General features: G+C 44.9%; 1 protein-coding gene across 3 annotated transcripts in view; it reads left to right on the forward strand.

Annotated features, from left to right (window-relative positions):
• The window catches only part of NFRKB (nuclear factor related to kappaB binding protein), a 1,053,863-nt gene that overhangs the window by 642,787 nt on the left and 390,762 nt on the right, over positions 1–20,314 (forward strand). For all 3 annotated transcript variants that reach the window (XM_078681973.1, XM_078681971.1, XM_078681974.1), the window contains exon 22: positions 5,226–5,432. In XM_078681973.1, the coding sequence (XP_078538099.1) occupies positions 5,226–5,432 (207 nt within the window). The remainder of the gene's footprint in view (positions 1–5,225; positions 5,433–20,314) is intronic.

Consider the following 20,314-nt stretch of genomic DNA (forward strand, 5'->3'; position numbering starts at 1 on the left):
GATCTCGAAGAAAGGATTATATTCCTCCTTCGCCTTCTCCTATTGCGATGCCGGTGTCATCTCCGAAGCCGGTGGCATCTCCAGCTTCTGATGTCTCTTCTCATCGTGATGATTCTCCGGCTCCAGGGGCTTCGCCGACTCCGGGTGAGTCCTCTGCAGGCCATGAGACTCACCTGTGCAGGCGCCGTCCCCGGCTCCGCAGGCTCCAGTTCAGCCTCAGGTGACACCCCGTCAGGAAGGTGCGAATCCTTACTCTCCTTTTCCTGCTCCTCGGGCTGATTCATCGCATTTTCTAAATGCTATGTTTGTCAGAGCCTCGACTCCATCCGGCGTGCCTTCGGGCCCCGTGGGTCCGTTGGCTTTTAAAATGGGAGTAACTCAATACTATCCCCAGGCTCCTTTTATGCCATTTATGCCGTCTACTCCGGCTTGGCATTTTCCGGCGCCGAGGTCCTCCACTCCGGCTCCGCGGACTCCATCTGTGGTTGGGTCGACTCCGCAGCGAGATCGGTCGACGTCGAGGCTACTGCAGCGACGTCACTGTTGTGTTCTTCGACGTCGCAAATGGCACCACTGACCCCATTGCCTAAACATCGCTCCAGGAGAGAGGCACAAAGGTTAATTGAGGAGGAGGAATAGCTGCATGAGCAGGAGGAAGGTGACATTTTAGATTCTGTGGATGAATTTGAAGGCCTTCAGGATGCATGTGGCCTTGACACTTCCCCTGAATATAACCTACCTTGTGCTTCTGGTGATATAATCCAGACGTGGCACCTTACCATGTGGTGATAAGAAAGGCAGCTGATTTGTTGGGTCTTAAACTTCCGACTGCGGAGGTCAAGTCTAACATTCTTACAGAGGTTTGAATAAACCATCTTCTTCCTCTGAACCTCTGCTTCCTTTTACAGAAGCTTTAACAGATCCCTTTGTCTGCTCCAGCTGTATCTAGATCAATATCAAGAAGGTACAGACCTGCACCTAGTGATCCGGCGTTCTTGTCGTCTCACCCAACACCTGAGAGTCTGGTATACAAGCATGTTGCTCGAAGCAGTCTTCTAGCGCGTTCCCAACTATATTGGGGGACCGAGATTCTAAGAAAATGGAGCAAGGAGCATAAAAGGTGGTTTCTTCTGCCAGTATGGCTTTAAAATCTACAAATGCGACTTGCCTTTTAGGTAGATACATCCATGCTTTAATGGACTCTGTTGTTCAGTTGGCTCCTAAGAGACCTGAGGAAGACCGTGCCAACTTCTTTGACTTGACTCACAAGCTGCTGCACGGCAAGTAATTCAATCAGGCATGGATACTGCTGACTCTGTGGCACGTATTATGGGTTCATCTGTAGCAACAAGGAGGCAGGCTTGGCTCCATTCTTCGGGCTTTTCTGCTGATGTACAGGCCACGCTGGGAGATCTTCCATTTGATGGCTCAAGACTTTTTGGTTCGAAGGCGGACTCTGCCTTAGAGCGTTTCAAAGACAGCAGGGCTACTGCAAGATCTTTAGGCCTCCATGTACAGTCTAGAAGCTATGGCTATAAAAAATATCAGGGATTTGGGAGATCTGCTTCCTTTTGTGGACGACAGCAGTCCTAGCAGAGTCAACAACAACAAAATCCTTTGCACAAGTCATACAGGGTAAGAAATAAGATGCCTCCGAGGAGCAAATCATCAGCCATCTTCTTCGACCTCCTCTACCTCCCCTCCCACCACTCTTGGTACATTTACTGCTTTTACAGCAGGAGGTTCTTGCATTGCTTCAAAAAGGTGCAATAGAGGTGGTTCAGGAGCAGGAAAGGTGTCAGTCAGGGTTGCTACTCCCGGTATTTTCTGATCCCCAAGAAGGATGGTCGTTTGAGTCCAATCTTAGACCTCAGGATTTTGAACCTTTACCTAAGACAGGAGAAGTTCAAAATGTTAACCTTAGCACAGGTTCTTCTTGCGCTGCAACAGGAAGACTGGATGGTGTCTATCGATCTGCAGGATGCGTACTTTCATCTTCCCATCCTGAAGTCGCATCGAAAGTATCTCCGGTTCATGGTAGGTTCGCAACACTACCAGTTTGCGTTCCTCCTGTTTGGTCTTACTTCAGCACCTCGTGTCTTTACAAAGGGGATGGCGATGGTAGCGGCACATCTCAGAATGTTAGGGGTGCCTGTTTTCCCCTACCTGGACGACTGGCTGCTCAAAGCAGAGTCTCCAGAGTTGGTTTCGCGCCACTTGCAAGTGACAACTCAGCTGTTGTTCAAATTGGGTTTCTCGATAAATGTACCCAAATCTCACCTGGTGCCTTCTCAGCGCAGCCTGTTTATAGGTGCAATACTGGACACAACTGTATGTCGAGCATACCCGCCTTCGCAGAAGATTCTCGACATACAGGAAATGATTCCTTTGTTTCACGATGTAGCGGTTGTTCCAGTCCTGAAGGTTCTTCGCCTGCTCGGTCTGTTCGCTTTCTGCATTCTGTTGGTCGACCATGCACGCTGGCGTATGAGGGCACTCCAGTGGTGCCTCCGCAGGCAGTGGTATCAAAGCAACGGAAATCTTGGGGAGAAGGTCAAAATCTCCAGAGAAGCTGCAGCAGAGCTGTCTTGGGGGAGTGTGCAGGGCAACTTGTCCCAAGGAAAGCCCTTTCAGCTTCCTCCACCGGTGGTCACAGTAATCACGGATGCCTCCAAGCTAGGGTGGGGTGCTCATCTGGGGGATCTGGAGGTCAAAGGTTTTGGGTCTCCAAAGGAAAGGTTGCTTCAAATCAACCTTTTGGAATTGCGGGCGATACGTTTGGCGCTCAAGGCCTTTCTCCCTTCCCTTCGCGGTCGGTCGGTTCAGGTCCTGACAGACAACACCACTGCGATGTGGTACATCAACAAACAGGGAGGAGTACGGTTTTTCCGGCTCTGCCGAGAGCCGTTGCGACTCTGGTCCTGGGCTCAGGGCCAACGGATTTGCGTGTCTGCAAAGCATCTGGCCGGGGTGCTGAATGTTCATGCGGACAGTCTCAGTCTCCTTTACTCTGCCGATCAAGAGTGGCGGCTTCCTCTGGAGGTGGTCCATCACATCTTTCAGATGTGGGGGTCTCCTCGGTTGGACCGGTTTGCCACTCTCGAGAACGCACACTGCCTGTCGTTCTGCAGTCTCCAACGTCTGTTGCAGTGAACGTTGGGGGACGCGTTTCAGTTGAGTTGGAGCTCACAACTCCTTTACGCGTTTCCTCCCATACCCTTGATTCCTCGGGTTCTGAGGAAAATTCGCCAAGACCGGGCCCAAGTTATATTGATCGCCCCAGATTGGCCAAGAAGGGTGTGGTACACAGACCTACTTCACCTCTCATTGCACCCTCCGCTCCGTCTCCCTCTCAGGGCAGACCTCCTCTCGCAGTGGCAGGGGCAGGGGCAGGTTTTACTCCCCCACCTCCAGAGCTTGCACCTTCATGCCTGGAGATTGAACGGGGCAACCTGAGTTCTTTCTCTCCCCCACCAGAGATAGTGGATGTTATTTTGTCATCAAGGCGACACTCCACTAAATCGGTTTACTCTTCCTGCTGGTCCAGGTTTGTGAAGTGGTGTGGAGAGTGGGATATCGATCCTCTTAAGACCCGTTTATCTAACATTTTGGAATTTTCACTTTCTTTGGCGCAGCAAGGTTGTGCTGTTGCTACTGTCAAAGGCTATTTATTGGCCTTGTCAGCCTTTATATGTTTGCCCGATCAGCCTTCATTATTTAAGTCCCCCATTGTCATGAGGTTCATTAAGGGCCTTACAAATTTGTTTCCTCCCACTCCTTATATTATGCCACAGTGGGATTTGAATCTAGTCCTTACGTTTCTAATGGGTTCTCCTTTTGAGCCTCTTCACTCTTGCCCGTTGAGGCTTCTTACTTTTAAAACAGTTTTCTTGATTGACATTACCTCGGCTAGGAGGGTAAGTGAGCTTCAGGCTCTTAGCTCCAAACCTCCTTTCCTGACTGTTCATGCAGATATGTTGGTTCTAAGGACCAGGGCTAAAGCAGCCCTGGTCCTTAGAACTGTAGGTCCTTAGAACCTTAGAAGTCGTTTCACATGGGATAATCTATTACTTTGCCTACTTTTTATCCTCCCCCTCATCCTTCCAAGAACGAAGAAAGGTTGCATCGATTGGACCCTAAAAGAGCTATCAGCTTTTATTTGGATTGGACTAGTGATCTAAGACTGGACGACCAGCTCTTTGTGGGCTATGTCGGGAAAATGAAAGGCAAGACAGTGCACAAGAGGAAGTTGTCAAGGTGCATCATCTTGTGCATCAAAATTTGCTACGCCCTGGCCAAGAAAGAACCTCCAGAAGGTATAAGAGCTAAGTCTACTGCTTCTGCTTTGGCTAGAGGTGTTCCTGTTCTTGATATATGTAAAGCAGCAACTTGGGCCTCCCTCCACACCTTTGCAAAGCATTACTGCTTGGATTCTGAGGTTAGGAGGGATGGCCATTTTGCTCGTTCTGTTTTGCAGGATTTTTTGGTCTAGTCAGGTGGACACCCTCCTCCGGGAGAGGTACGGCTTTGGGAATCTATTCAAAAGGTGAGGAATCCTCAGGCAGAAGTATCTATCAGAAGAACTAGTTACTTACCTTCGCTAATGCTTTTTCTGGTTAATACAATATCTGCCTGTGGATTCCTCACGCTCCCACCCGCCGCCCCATTGTCCACCTGTTTATACCAACAAAAAAAAAGGAGTAAAAGAGAAATGTTTTATTTAATTCATGTTTAAGTATATTGATGAGAAATGCTTTATGCTAGCTTTTTCTGTTTGCCTTTATTGGTTATGCAATTGTGATTTTGCATTTGTATATGTTTATATTTGATATGTTATGTATATATTTGAAAATGTGTCGGTCCGCCCGTCTGCCTCGGTGGCACGGAAAAAATGGGTGAAACGGACGTCATCACGCCGACGAGGTCATTTTGTGACTCCGGTGACATAACGCAATACCGCGTGCGGAGCCGGTCCATTGTGACGTCCTCGTCGGCGTGTGGAGAACTAGGAAAGAATTTCCCGCTGAATGCTGGCCCCGGGGGTATTCAAAAGGTGAGGAATCAAAAGGTGAGGAATCCACAGGCAGATATTGTATCCACCAGAAAAAGCGTTACCGAAGGTAAGTAACTTGTTCTTCTGGGCCTCGGGTTTCAGTGGCTAGGAGCACTTTAATGTGATTTTCAGTACTTCTTGTCATGGTAACTTGTCCCCTTCATTTTTCTAGACCATGGTTAGTGTGCCGATGAAGACTCAGGTTGGCCCAAGCACCATACAAGTGCAGAGAGCAGCATCCTCTCTGATGGGTCCAGGAAGCATCACTGTGACTGGAATCAGCACTGTGCCCAGCACAACCAAATCAGCCACAAGTTCCCCGCCTGGCAGCACTTCTGCAGTACTCCGGAACCTCACAGGCCAGAATGTTCTCAAACAGGTGGGGAACTACACGTTGCTTGCACTAATGTAGAATATGTTGCAGATTCTAATTCACATGGGAGTGCACAAGTGTTATATTAACGCTTTAGAGCACACAGTTTGCTACTTGTTTAACCTAGGTATTTTAGGGTTCCCACAGTCCGAGTCATCCTGTGATGATTTGTTCTGGGTATCGTGCTGTGATCCGTCCATGTTATGTTGAATGAGCTGTGCTGCTTTGTTTTGAGCTTCTTGCCTATGTTTAAAATGAGTCTTCTACCTTTGTGGCTCTTTGGAGATTTTAGAGAAAAAATTATAATTATTCTACAATCAGTTTATAACTTTTTTTTTAAACTTTATTTTCCAATTTTATTGTACAATAAGGAGTAAACAATATCAGTGCGGTACAATGTCAGGTGTTTCATCACATAGCAATAACATACTGTAATATGCAAATTTCAATAGGAGGCAACACAATTGGAAGGCTAGTCCAAATAGTAAAAGAACAGTATCATCCAAGCCCCTGGTTCGTCCTATCAAAAAATTTACCACCAATTCAATTTGAAATGAAATGTAGCATTTACCCAATTTATCGTCCGTTCCAACAAATGATACGTGCACATAATAGAAAGCTGAGTAGAGGGCGCATTAAAGCACCTGCATGCTGGAAATGGCAACTTGGCTAAAAAGTAACTCGCTACAATTTAATAGCGGTAAAACAGAGATCATGCAATGCAAAGTGGGAAGAATTGCCAGAAGCCTGCCTGTTGACTTCTGGCCTTTAGCCTCAGATGGACCACTGACACCAGTAAAGACGGTGCGGAATTTGGGGGTCAGCTTTAATGACAACTTAAACCTGGAGACCAACGTCAACAAACAGGTGAGCAGCTGCTTCACCCTAATGCGGGGCCTCCGAAAGCTGCTACCTCTCCTTCCAGCACAGACCAGAGCAACCGTAGTCAGGAGCACCATTCTTAGCCGCCTGGACTACTGCGACGCTCTGCTACTGGAATCTCCTGCATATCTGATTTCCAGACTCCAGAGTATCCAGGCGGCAGCAGCTAAAATGGCACTCTCTCGAGGACGACGATCCTCCACCACTCTAGCATTGGCCAAGTTACACTGGCTGCCCGTGCATCAGAGGATCCTCTTTAAATCTCTATGTACTGTCTTCAAAGCAGCACATGGTCTGGGTCCCAAACTTCTACAAAACAAATTCCAATGGTATGAGCCCACACAGACCCTCCGCTCCTCATCCACTAACCTTATTAGCATACCTAGAATCAGGAAAGCAACTCAAGGTGGCAGAGCCTTTAGCATAGCAGCAGCCCACCTCTGGAATAGCCTTCCTATTACGATTAGGAAAACCAGTGAACTGCTTCCTTTCCGCAAAAAGGTAAAGACCTGGCTCTTCCCTAAAGCTTAACCACCCCACGAGTAACCTGTTCACTCCCCCATCTTGCCCCTTGATGATCACTTCTCAGTCGCACTTTTCCAAAGCGCCAGGATGCCCGTAGGGTTGCAGCGCGCTCTAAAAATGGAATAAATAAATGACAGGAGTCACATGTCCAGCACTGTAGTCCATCACCCCACCCCCTCGGGTACTATGCCGCTTTCAATCTGTGTGGCAGAATCTCGACATCTCTCAGCAATATATGCCCTATATGGGCCCCATATTTCTTTGGGGTGGGAGGAGCTTGGCATTAGGGAAGCTTAAATCTCGCAATTTACATTACAATATGCCAGGCTACGCAGCCAGGCCTGTAAGGTGGGAGCAGTCTTTCCTACCCCTACCAGCGCTAACTCTCGCTTAGCTAACAGAAACCCAAGTGCAGCAAACCTCCTGACCTTTTTGGGAAACAATCAGTTTATATCTAACTCAAGTGAGTCGCCATATATTTTCCAGCCGGAATAAACTGATGCCCATACTTGTTGAATGTTTCATACTGATCCGGGGACCGACACTTATATCAGCAGTACATAGGACAGTTACGATTTGCTTGCCAGACTAAGAGGAATTCCATCTTCTCTCAAGTGAGATCACCTTACGAGCCAAATCTGATTTGCTGACATAGCACATGGACTTGAGTCAGTCTGACATCAATGGTGGATCAGATGCCATCCATTTCCTAAAGATTTCCCTTCTTCCCTATAGCCTTGTAGTGTAGTTCCTATATTCCCAATAGGCTCTGCGCATTGGAATAATATATTCAGCATTGTAGACGTAGGACTGAGGTCGACTAGGTCTCTACTGACTATATTAGACTTAGGGTTTGCCAGCTAGCTCAGAGGTCACTAGAAACTTTCTTGAATAAACGAGGAGGAGTTTAACCTCCCTGGATAGACAAGAAGGGATTAGCTTCTGACAACCATATAACATGACAACTTTGCTCCCTCAGAATAAGAGTGTATCTCTAGAGTCGTGTGAAAACAATAGACAGCTATTTCACTTAGTCAAATGTGCATACTTCGTTTCACCAGAATGCAGAGAAAAGAAAGACGGGCGTTTTCAATAAAAAGGTGTAGTTTATTGAGCAGTCTTCTTACTCATACAAGAGAAATGAATTGCCACAATTGCAATACTCATAGTAAAGTAAAGTGCGTACAGTAAAAGGAGGATTATAAAATAATACTGTAAAAGCATTGATATGGTTTCTTAGCCATATGATACTTTAAAATAGATAATATATATACATACTTATATACATTGACTAACGTACTCAACTGGTGCTTCTAAATACGCCTACCCCGGTGTACCTGACCTAAGCCTAATACGTGGGAAGGAGTAAGTAAGTAGCAGTTTAAGTTAAGTTTGTTTTGCTAAGAATCTGACTCAAGAATTCTCTTCAAGGGTTTAGTCAGCTCCGTACCTGGGTATTAGAAAGCAGGAGGTCTTGTATCTCTCTCTCAGGACTCGATATCCCAGTAACCCGCGAAGGTATCTGGAAACACCGGAGCTGGATTTCTCGGCAGGAGAAAAGACAGCGTCTCTCTCAGTGTGTCAAAAGGGAGGGGCAGCGTCCGTGGGCTCTCGCATCAGCTGGGCTCTCAGGCAAGTAGATAGTTGCTCTGCTACAAAACCACCACCGTGTGTTTGCTTAAGGCAACGTTGGTATATTTATACCTGAAAGGTGCCGGGTTTGACGTAAGGTTGGACATAAGACGTCAATAAAGATGTCACTAAGAACTGGCCGTTCTTACAGTGCTTTACAGGAGTTCTAGGACGAAATCAAAACAAAAGCAAGGGGTATTTCCCAGGTTGCTGGAGGTTTGGTTTGTTTAAAGAACGCGTTGTACTTTCTAGGAGTCTGGGGAAGTAGCCTTGCTTAATGTGACAGCATGTGCTACGACTGAATATGGATATGATTACTATGCCGTTATAGGGATATTATTGATTATAACCGAACAAGGGCATAAAATAGTAATATCGATTTAGGCTCCTGGATAAAAACACAATACCCACTCCACGATCTAATGTCCATCATTACTAAAACTAAGCAATAGTAAACATTTAAAGGTGCATGTGTATTCCAACCCACCCCAAAATAATTTTGTTTGTATTTGAAATGGTGTATGCGAAATACACGAAAATTATATTGGTACTGTACGCTTTTCAAGCAGTGTAATCATTCAGTTAAAACGATGCATATATATGATTAGCTGAACGATTTGCGAAATTTACACATGAAATGGCTCTTAATACATAAAAGAAAGTCGAGACCATTCCATCACATATAAATACAGTCGCTGTAAATGTGCTAGAGGCTGAGGTAATATATTGTCTCTAGAGTTCCTAAAAATAGAAGCTCTGTTCTCTAAGAATAGTTCTACTTTAAGCAGAGTACAAGTGCCAGGAAAAAAGGTAAATATTTTGGAATCGTAGAAAAAATAATTTTGCTTTCAGTGGGAGAAAATAGTTCCAAATATTTTCAGTAGCTTTTGTTTATCAAAGCTGAAGGCCGAATTCAGAGTTCAGGGAACGCTGTGTGCTCGTTTGCTTAAAAGTTATTCTTTTTGTTCAGGGGAGAACATCATTTCAGACAGACTCACAAAAAAGTTGTCTACGGCTTCAGGTGAAAGTTCGATCAAGTTCGAAAATGCCGCAACTGAGCAGTCTCGAGCATGATTGCTATCGCCGATGTCAGGATCAGCAATGCTCACAGAAGGTCGTACCTGGGTGATGTTGCTCTCATCTCGTACTTCACTACCACCTAATCGTAGTGGCGAAGTCTCAACGAATGCCGTCATCAGGATGGGTAACCGCTGGGGACAACACGATGCATGAGCCGTTACAGGACTTAGCAAAGTATCTGTATCCAATGGTACTGCTGATGGTAGTGTAAGACAGACGTCCAACACGCATTCTTCTCCGCATAGCATACATCGAAGCACAGGTAAGATGCAATTCTGCCAGATGGGTCTGAATGAAAGAAACCAGGTCATATTCAGATCTCTTAGCCGGGCTAATCCAAGGATTTAGTTATGCGGTCCCGATAGCGTATAGCCAGGATCGTTTCTTCCATCGTTGCTGGAGTCTTGTCTGCGATTTGGCTTGCCATATCGAAGCAGAAGTATCAAAAATAAAATGCCTGCTACGAGTCCCAACAGAAGTGGTAGGCCGCCAAAGACAGAATGGACAAAATTAGTAAAAATGCCCAGAACAGTTTCGAAGGGTGTTAACAGTCCCGAAAAAATTGTCTTAAATACATGTGGGATACCATTGGTATCTGACATATTTAGGATTTGGCTAAGCATTTCTGCGAAATGCACGGGGCAATTTGTTGATAAAAGGGTATGTATCTCTGCCGTTGTCCTTGCAACTTGCAGATCATACGTTTCTTTTGATGATGTCAAGGGCACCGTTGTCTGTAAAAGGACAGACTTTATTCTGCTTAAAGTATCAATTCGAATAGAAGAGATATTCAAAGAAGGCCAAATTTTTGCCTCCATGTCTGGAGTGCTGTTTGGATACAATACTTGCATACAGCAAGTGACCATGGAGCTCACGCTTACCAGATAAGCTTTCCCTGGCACCATGCCACAGCTGCTGTGGTCCACTATTAGAATATAACTCCCATTAGAAAGCCGTCTAAAGAATGGCTCTATTCGTGTTGCAGGTGTGCCATGCTGGTGAAATGAAAGGTTATTTGAAGTCCCCTCACAGGCCTCATGCAAGTTAATACCTTGACACACAAGTATACCGCTTAGTGATTGTTTGCAATTTTTTCCACTAAGAAATACATTCTGTTTCTTTTCACTATAACTGTGTGTGTGTAAGGCAATTTCCATGATGACTTAATGTACCCTTTACCCAACCTTTCATACTGGCCCGCTGGTATATACTCTTGACAGTATTTAAATTGGAAAGTTGTTATCGGAATTGTGATTATTCCATGTATTATCCATTCAATGACAGGTCTTTCTGACATTGTCAATGGTAATCTCTCAAGTTTTTCAATGCTCAGAATCGTATAGTCTGCTCCTTTTTGTGCCAAACTGATTTGTGTATCAGTAAGGTTAAAGATAGAGAATAATGATGTTGTGTTGATTAAACGCCAGGGCACATAGCCTGAACGCAGATTTTGCAACGTCCAGCCAAGCTGTACAATAGAACGTAATTGGGACTGACCGTGTTGTAACATTAGTAAGTCTTGCTCTATTATATCAATAGCAGATGATACAATACTGTCCAGTGAATATATTCTGGAGGACACAGTCATCAACCCATTGTCCACAACAGAAAATGATTTTTCCAAATTAATACGATCAATTTCTCGTATTTTTTCTGCTGTTTTAATTTGCATCACTTTCCAAGCTTCGTTGTAAGTAGCGTATATACCGGCCGCTATGAAACGTTTTTGACGCTGTTTGCGTGGCCCCATTATGAAATCACGCAAGTCAGCACCGTCTTTAAGTAAAGTCAAGTGTTGCTTAATTTCTGCCAGTGGGGATTTCTGTAGCCATTCGAGGCAGAGTTTTCCTACACTGTATGTTGTAACTATCCCTGGATGTTGTCTCTGGGAGTATCTAGGGTCTGGCCTGGTCAACTTGAACCCCTGTATTTTGTTCAGGAATCTATTTTGACAGTTATTTGTGTCTGTGGGCCAGATCAACAATTTTTTCCAATCAGGATGTGTTCTGTTTTGGTTAAAAATATGGGATACGTCTATCTCAACATCTGTAGTGCTATTACTGTCAGGTGTTGGCTTTGGAATAGACGGTTTGTTTAAGTCTTTAATTTTGGCTAGGCCAAGACAGGTTGTCTGTTGAATTGTGTCATTCAAGAATAGAATTTATTCTGGGATCATGCAGGCTCTAAATAATGCTTCTAAACCTTGGACCTGCCATTCTTTTGTACCCCAGATGGTTTTTGTTTCAATGTTATATTTCCAAAAATCAAAACCAAATGTAGTCAATTTAAAAAAAAATGTTTCCGAATAGATCAATTTAGTGTTTGTCAGCATTGTTTTTTTTTGTTTTTTTTAAACTCTTTATTCATGACTGTAACAAGCATTACAATGCACAGTTAATCAACTTACATATTATCAGTCTTTTCCGTTTTCTTTAACTTAACTTTGGCATATTATTCCTACCATCCATTTATTTGTCGTGCCTCGTAACATTCCCAGAAAACATTTTAATATAACTTGTATTCCGCATCTGTAGAATACTGCATTGCCTCTTCAAGTCCCATCCCTCCCAACTCCCCCCTCCCTCTTCCCGTCTCCTGGCAGTCCCCGTGTACATCGTCCATAAGATGGATATACCAGTTTTATGTCTGCATGAATGAATACTACATTGGATAGGCGTGGTTATCGGTGTAATCGGGCTAGGTAGCCGCGCATATAGGCACTCCTCATACCAAGCGTGTTGTGGAAAAGTAAATTTTGCCATGTTCTGTGTCCCTACGTGTTCCCCATCTTATGTTATATGTGCATGATTAATATGCATATATATCCCTTATGATCGATTAAAGACGCAATTACAGTTGTGTCCAACTCTAGTATGCCAGTTTCCAGTTCTCGTGAAAGCTACGAGTATTAGGCCTATGTAAAGTTACGTTGCCACGTTTCTCAGTGTACACGTTAATTCATTGTACAATCCCCGTTTCTAGGCCTCAAAAGGGCCCGGACTTAGATTCAGCTCCTGTCTCCTGAACCCTCGCTGAGGAGCGATACAGCCCCCACCTGTATCCCTGACCCTTCACTTACTTCCTGCCTCACAGTGCTCGGCTCGGCCTGGCTCTGCCTGCCAGTCTGCCAAGAGTATGTTATGATTCTAGTTATCAGTCCAGCCCTCCTTCTCTGCATTCCTAAGCTACTGAATCGCATCAATAGTTTCCGTCATGGTCTAGCCTTTACGTCTCCATGTAAGAGAAATACTGTATTAATGGTCATTTAATATTCCTCAACACGCACTACATGTAGAATAATGCATGCACCAGTCTTAGAGTCTGTTAGCCTTTACCCTGATAACTTTTGGATTCTATCAACATGTTCTCTAAACATCAGATACTAGATAGTGTTTAGGTACATGTCGCTCTGACTCTCCAGACTTCAGTCTCTTCTTCTAGCGCAGAAGTCATAGCCCCCAGCTTCTCCCTAGTAACACGTCATTGTCAGTTTGCGCGCACCACTAGGTTAGAGGTCCCGGCTCCTTAGGTAGCCCCCTCCATGTTTCCGCCCCATTTATGACATATTCTGTTACGTTTACATCACATGTCTATGTACACGCCTCTTGTTACACCCACTTTATGCCTTATCTTTCGTGACTGCTACAAACCCCGCCCACTGCTACGCCTACTGTATGAACTCTAATGCAATTGTTTTAGTATATATATGTTGTGCACTGTTATTAAAGTTAGCGCGCCCATCCCAGATCCTGCCCCGGCAGCTGCCGGGCCCTGCCATCCTATTCCCGTGCAGGTTGTCCTGTTCCTGTCCTTTATCCTGTATTAAAACCTGCAAACTCCAGTTACCTCGAATCTTGACTCTTATTTATTGAGCTATCTGTTATTGTTATATCTAGTCAAAAATAGAGGTATTATTTATTTATTTACCACATAATGGCGCCCGAATAGGGACTTGCCCTTTCCCCACGCGCCGGTGAAGCCACGCAAGCCCCCTGATCCTCTGCAGCCGTGACGGAACCATACCGTGCACGTGCAGATATTTCTGCTTCAAGTATCCCTCAGGCCCACGGAGGAGACGGAGGTTGCGGTCCAGCATCCAGACGAGGCGGTGGAGGAACGCGGCGAGTCCCGACCAGAGCCCAAGCCGAGAGTCCAAGGTCCGAGGTATCCGGAGGCCCACCCGTAACAGAAGTCCGAAGTTCGTCCGTCCGTCGTCGTTGCAGTCCAGTCCAGTCCGAGGCCTTCCGTTCTTGCTGCCCGGTGAGTACCGTTGCTGGGGTAGTATCTAGACAGGGTCAATTGCATTGTCTCTGGTCCGTGGGTTTGGGTACACAGATCCAACACGAAGTGTTCACTTAGGTGGATGCGGGTCCTGACGTGTCTCTTTATGAGACCGGTAAGTTTCGTACTGTTTTAGCAGTGCATCTAGTTTCTGTTCTAGTCCGTTCTGTTCTCGAGAAATTCATGTATTCTGTTTTCAGTATTCCAGGTAGTATTTTGTCCGAACTGTTATCTTAAATGTCATTCATGTATTTCAATGTCGTGGTATGAATGTGTTGTTCAGTAATCATCGTGTTCATTGTGTATTGTATTGTGTCTAGACTCCAGCCCAGTCATGCCTCTATTTTCCAAGTTACGTCAGTTAAAAACTAGAAAAGGTCTGTTAGAAGAGGCAGTTCCTGTCCCGTCTAGGGACAGTCCAGGTCATTTTATGTATCAAAAGCATGGCATAAGTGCCATATTGTATCTAGATTTATGGGTGGAGTACACCAAACAGTTAGAAGAAAAGTATAGATGGCCCGTATCGGGTACATGGGATGCCGAGTGCATCATGCGAGTAGAAGAAGCATTATGGAAAAAGAAAGCCAGACAGTCACAGAAAGATGCCATCGAGTTATGGCGCAAAGAATCTCATAAAAGAACCGAAAAAGAAATCAGAAAGTCAGAATTAAGTCGAGAATCCTTAGAAAAAGCCCAAGAAAGGGAATTAATCGAAATAGGTGAACGAGTTAAAACCGAACAATCAGACAGACAGAGAAATGCCCTCATTAAGGGTATGTATCCTCTTCTTGCTGAGGGCTTGCCAAAAGCAACCCCGGAAGCACCATGTAATTTTCCGCCGCCATTAGTTCCGACCAAGCTACGTCACAAACCGACCGCAGCTGATATTTTTCTCTCGTCCTATTTGGACGACACAGTCCCAGAATATGCAAATCCTGTTCCACCAGCTCCTGTAAATAATGTAATTCATGGTCCTCCAGCCACCGGGGCACCTGTCACAGCACCTGTTACGGTACCCCCGGTCCAGCCCGTAGTACAAATTCCCGCTACATCAGTCACTCTGCCAGCACGAAGAGTATCAGTCGACGATTCCAGTTTAGGGGCCGCGGGAGGAGGTCCTCCTGGTACCCCGCCGCCAAATAGACGTCTAGGGGCAGTCGAGTTACATGAACGTGCGTTACAGCGTACGCCTAAATATCAGTCCATTGCAGAAATCAGGCGAGCTCTTACTGAATGCTGTTATGATCCAGTCCCAGGCGAGGATAGTATGGTTATATATTCCGTACGTATAAGACAGGTGTCCGAGTATTTGGTCACCCTACCGAATATGAAAGAGGATCTAGACAGAATGTATCGTTTCATTCGTACAGGACAAGATCCAGAAAGTATTGGTGAAGTCATGTCTCTCAGGAAATCTGAGATCCAGTTCATGTTATTAAAGTTTCTGATCAATTGTTTAATTAGGGAACAAGATTCCCCGACTAAAGATCCGAACGAAATGAAAATTCTGACAAGGTGGAGTGATAATATAGCCGAGGGTAAGCACAAGACACTCAATAGTATAGAGAGTATGTACAAGAAAATTCGTAAAGAAATAATAAGGTTACACGAACAACGCAAAGAAGCTCTAGGAAGCGAGAAAGAAAATGACTCTTCTACTGAAGAGGTAGACGACGAGAATACCGCCAGAATAGCATATGTAGGTAAACCTAGATTTCCAGACCGACAGTCACGCCTAGAACGCAAGGAAGTCTTTCATCTTCCAGCACCAGAACAAGGTTCTCTAGAACAAGTATTTCAAGCTACCGATCAAATCCTGAAATCACGAATCGGTTATAATAAGTTAAGTACCATGCATGAACAAGAACTAGCCCGATCAGCAGTCCGATGGATTACTGATTCTACCACTTTTCCAGACGAAATAGTGGCACAAATGTTTCTGAAACTACCCCCAGCCGAGCAGCGACTGGTGGGTATGTATATGATTCAGCACCTCATTACATTGTATGAGGGTCAACATTCTGATCCAGGTCCGTTACATGATGTCCTGAACGAGTTACTCCAGTATAGATGGAAAGGTTTAGGTACCGATTTAATTAGTGTCATTCTAGAACAGCGCCACAAATATAGAACGTTTTTGAACCCACATTTTGTTCATGTCTCACCTCCAGAAAGTAAACCGTTTTACATAGACAGACAGCATCCGTTACGAGAAGTACACCCAGTTAGGACAGCGGGTGGTGAAATGCAACGAGTATTTGTTTACACCCCAGTTACCAAGATGGAACTCTTAGAAATGAAGAAATTAATTCCCTGTCACGACAAAGATCCAGCAGGGTTCCACCGAGAATTAAAAGACATGCTCCGTATGGGAGAATACACGTATCCAGATATTATTAAAATGCTAAAAGTCCTGTTGCCTGCAGGCATATATGAAAAACTCAAGGAAAAGGATTGGGAGGTGGGAGAGAAAAAGATCGATTGGACAGCTCTAGAAGCTGAAGATAAGATACGAGTACCAGGTACCGGTCTTGGAGATAAATGTAAAGAATTACCTGAACTGTTAATACAAGTTTTGCCTAGATTATTAGCCACTAAAAAGGAAGACTGGGATGCAATCTCAGCCTGTAAACAGAAACAAGACGAAGACACTAGTGATTTTTATTCTAGATTTGAGAAATGTTTTATAATAAACAGTGGTTTGAAGACGAGTAGTGAGTCATACCCTCATCTTTTTGTTACTAAATTAGTCGAGAATTCAAGCCCACAAGTTAAGAATCGAGTTTTGAAAGTCGAAAGTACATGGCAAGCTAGTACCCCGTCCCAGATGTTACAGATGCTTCAGTACCACCAGAATAGAATCAGAGAAGAGCAAGAACACGAGAGAAGACGTATGAAAGACACGAAAATGAAAGTACTAGTTGCACAATCTGTTCCTCAAGACAGTCAGAAGAGGGGTCCGAATCAAGCCAGTCATCCTGTAGCTCCCGTTAAAGGGACATGCAATTATTGTAAACAGCCAGGTCATTTTATAAACGAGTGTGCAGTTCTGAAACACAATATAGCCACTGGTAAAACCAAAGAAAGACCACGTCCGCCTAGACAAGAACAAGTTTCACAGACTTCCCAGTTACCACAGAATACACCACAGACAGTTACAGCACCGCAGCCTATAGCTGCAACACAGCATGTTACACAGCAGATGTACCAGTATGCACAGTCCGAGTATCCAGAGTACCAGCCGTATTCATGAAACAGCCTAGAGAGGGAGGTAGGCTTGCCTCTCATCGAGATTCCTGTAGATCAAGAGGGTCCCTATGTACATAGTCAAGTATTAGGGAAAGACAGAAAGTTTTTGATTGATACAGGGGCAAGTAGGACTACTATCAGTCATGACGAGGTTCCAGGGGCTCCGCTCTCAGGCTCTAGAAATGTTTCCCTTGGATTTTCAGGAAAGCCAATTGTAAACGAGATATCAAAGCCAGTTACTCTAGAAGTTGGTCCATTGTCCCGAACTACTGATCTATTGCTTACGAAGTCATGTCCAGAAAATGTGTTAGGCATTAAGACACTGAAAGAATTAGGTGCAGTTATATGTTGTTCCCCAGAGGGAATACGTTTGTTTTTGCGTGACTTCAAGGGTCACTATGTATTATGTGATTTTGATCCAAGATTGTCTAATGTTCCGCAGCATCTATGGGCGCAAGGTCCAACTGATGTTGGTTTTATGCAAATCACACCCCATCGTGTGACTCTCAAGCAAGGTATAGTCCTGCCACGAATCAGACAGTACAGATTGCCACCTGAGGCTGTAGCAGCCTTATCCAAAATTATTGACGAGCTCATGGTTCAAGGAGTGGTTGTAGAAACTGACTCCAATGTATGTAATTCTCCTATCATTCCAGTCATGAAACGTACTGATCCAAATGCACCCCCAGTATATCGATTAGTGATTGACCTTCGAGAACTCAATAAATGTATTATTCCCCAGTACCCAGTTGTTCCAGATATTTCTTCCCTATTAACAGCTATTGATTCTGAAGCTGTATTTTTTACTGTAATCGACCTCAAGAATGCATTTTTCAGTGTTCCAATTCATCCAGACAGCCAGTACCTTTTCGGTTTTTGTTTAAATGGAAGGAGCTATAAATTCACACGAGCTCCTCAAGGTTTCACAGAAAGTCCTAGTATTTACAGTCAAGCACTTGAGAGAGAACTAGACAATATTCACATGCCAACTGACACTGCCCTGCTCCAGTATGTCGATGATCTACTGATCACAGCCCGTTCTGAACGTGATTGTGAGCGAGCGTCACTTACAGTTCTGTATTTCCTAGCCGAGATGGGGCACAAGGTGTCCCCTTCGAAGCTTCAATTCTGTGTCCAGCAAGTGATCTACTTAGGCCACTTACTGTCCAAGTGGGGTAGGCAGTTGACACCCGATCGTATCCAGTTAATAGCGAGTCTTCCACAGCCCAAGACACAGAAGGAGGTACGAGCTTTTATTGGCCTTACTTCTTATTGTAGACAATGGATTCCTCAGTATGCATTTCTAGCCAAGCCACTGATACAGTTAACGACACAGGAGGCAGCCGTATCGACTGTTCTCCCTTGGACATCTGAACATACACTTAGTTTTAATGAATTAAAGAAAGCTTTATGCCAAGCACCTGTTCTAGCTACACCGAACTACAGTAAGCCTTTTACACTTTTTGTCACAGAACGTGATGGTACAGCATTATCTGTTCTCACACAAGATCAAGCCGGACAATACAAGCCCTGTGCTTATTTTTCGAGCACACTAGATCCAGTAGCCCAGGCGTTGCCTGCGTGCCTCAAGTCAGTTGCAGCCACAGCACTAGCTATCAGACAAAGTGATTCCATAGTATTAGGACACTCCTTGACAGTACAAGTTCCACACTCCGTGGAAGTTCTTTTAAACCGAACACAGACTCAGCACTTGACAATTGCACGTTTGACAGGTTATGAACTGACACTGTTCCAGCCACACATAGAAATCAGACGCTGCAACGTTCTTAATCCTGCTACACTGTTACCGTCAGTTACTTCACATCCTGCCACACATGACTGTGTGGAAGTAGTTAACACCATGACAAAGCCAAGACAAGATCTGACAGATATTCCATTACCAGATCCCGACCTGACACTTTATGTGGATGGTTCATGTATGAGAACGAGTACAGGAGAACTAGTAGCCGCGTATGCAGTGACTACTGACACTGAAGTTATTGAAACACACCGTATTGACACCCTGTCTGCTCAAGCAGCAGAGCTAGTCGCTCTGACACAAGCCTGTATACACGCCAAGAACCTGAAAGTTAATATTTACACAGATTCACGCTACGCATTCGGAGTCGTACACGACTTCGGAGTGCTCTGGCAGGAGAGAGGTTTCATGACTTCTCATGGAACCAAGATTCAGCATGGTCTCCTTATTCAAGCTCTGTTAGATGCAATACATTTACCGACATCTATCGCTATCATGAAGTGCAAAGCACACACTAAAGTTACTGACATTATTTCCCAAGGTAATGATCTAGCAGATCGAACAGCCAAGCTTACAGCACAGACACCAGACATACCAGTTAACAAGACACCGACATCCGCTCTAGAACAGACTACTTGTATGACAGTTAAGGACCCTACTCAAGATGTCATAGATATCCAGTCACATGCTACTCCTGAAGAAATCAAGAAATGGTCCGAACAAGGAGGGGTCCAAACAGATCAGGGATGGTTGACGAAGGGAAAAGCCACATGGTTTCTCCCCGACTCTATGGTTCAAGTCATTATCAATACCGCACATAGTCCAGCACACTTAGGAGAAAAAGCCATGTTAGACAGTATCCAGAACCTTTGGTTCAACAAGCATTTACGAGCTGCAGCCAAGCAGAAAGTCCGTACCTGTATGATATGTTGCCAGTTCAATCCAGGTAAAAGTGTCCCGGTGGAACAAGGTGGATTCCAGCCTCCTGACCACCCTTTTGAAGTCCTCCAGATGGATTATATTCAGATGGAGCGATGTCGAGGTTTCAAGTATGTCCTTGTAGTTGTATGCGCTTTGTCCAGGTGGACAGAAGCATATCCAGTCCCAGATTACACAGCCGCGACCACTGCCAAGCAGTTGGTTCGTGAATTTTTCCCCCGCTATGGACTCCCAAGGGTCGTGTATTCTGATAACGGCCAGCCATTCTCATCTGAACTCATGAAGCACGTTTCACTTTTGTTAGGGTACCAGTGGAAGTTCCATTGTGTACGCCATCCAGAAGCAGCCGGTCTCGTAGAGAGACATAATCAAACCTTGAAAATCCGTATTGCCAAAGTCTGTCAAGAAAAAGGTGTAGACTGGTTAGTTGCCCTGCCAGTTGCTTTGTTCTATATGCGCATGGTCGCACATTCCAGATCAGGTCTGTCCCCTTATGAGGTCGTATTCGGCCGCCCCCCGAACATGTGGGGTACACCCAGAC

The sequence above is a fragment of the Lissotriton helveticus genome, chromosome 3_1, assembly GCF_964261635.1.
Source record: "Lissotriton helveticus chromosome 3_1, aLisHel1.1, whole genome shotgun sequence".
Taxonomy (NCBI): Eukaryota; Metazoa; Chordata; class Amphibia; order Caudata; family Salamandridae; genus Lissotriton; species Lissotriton helveticus.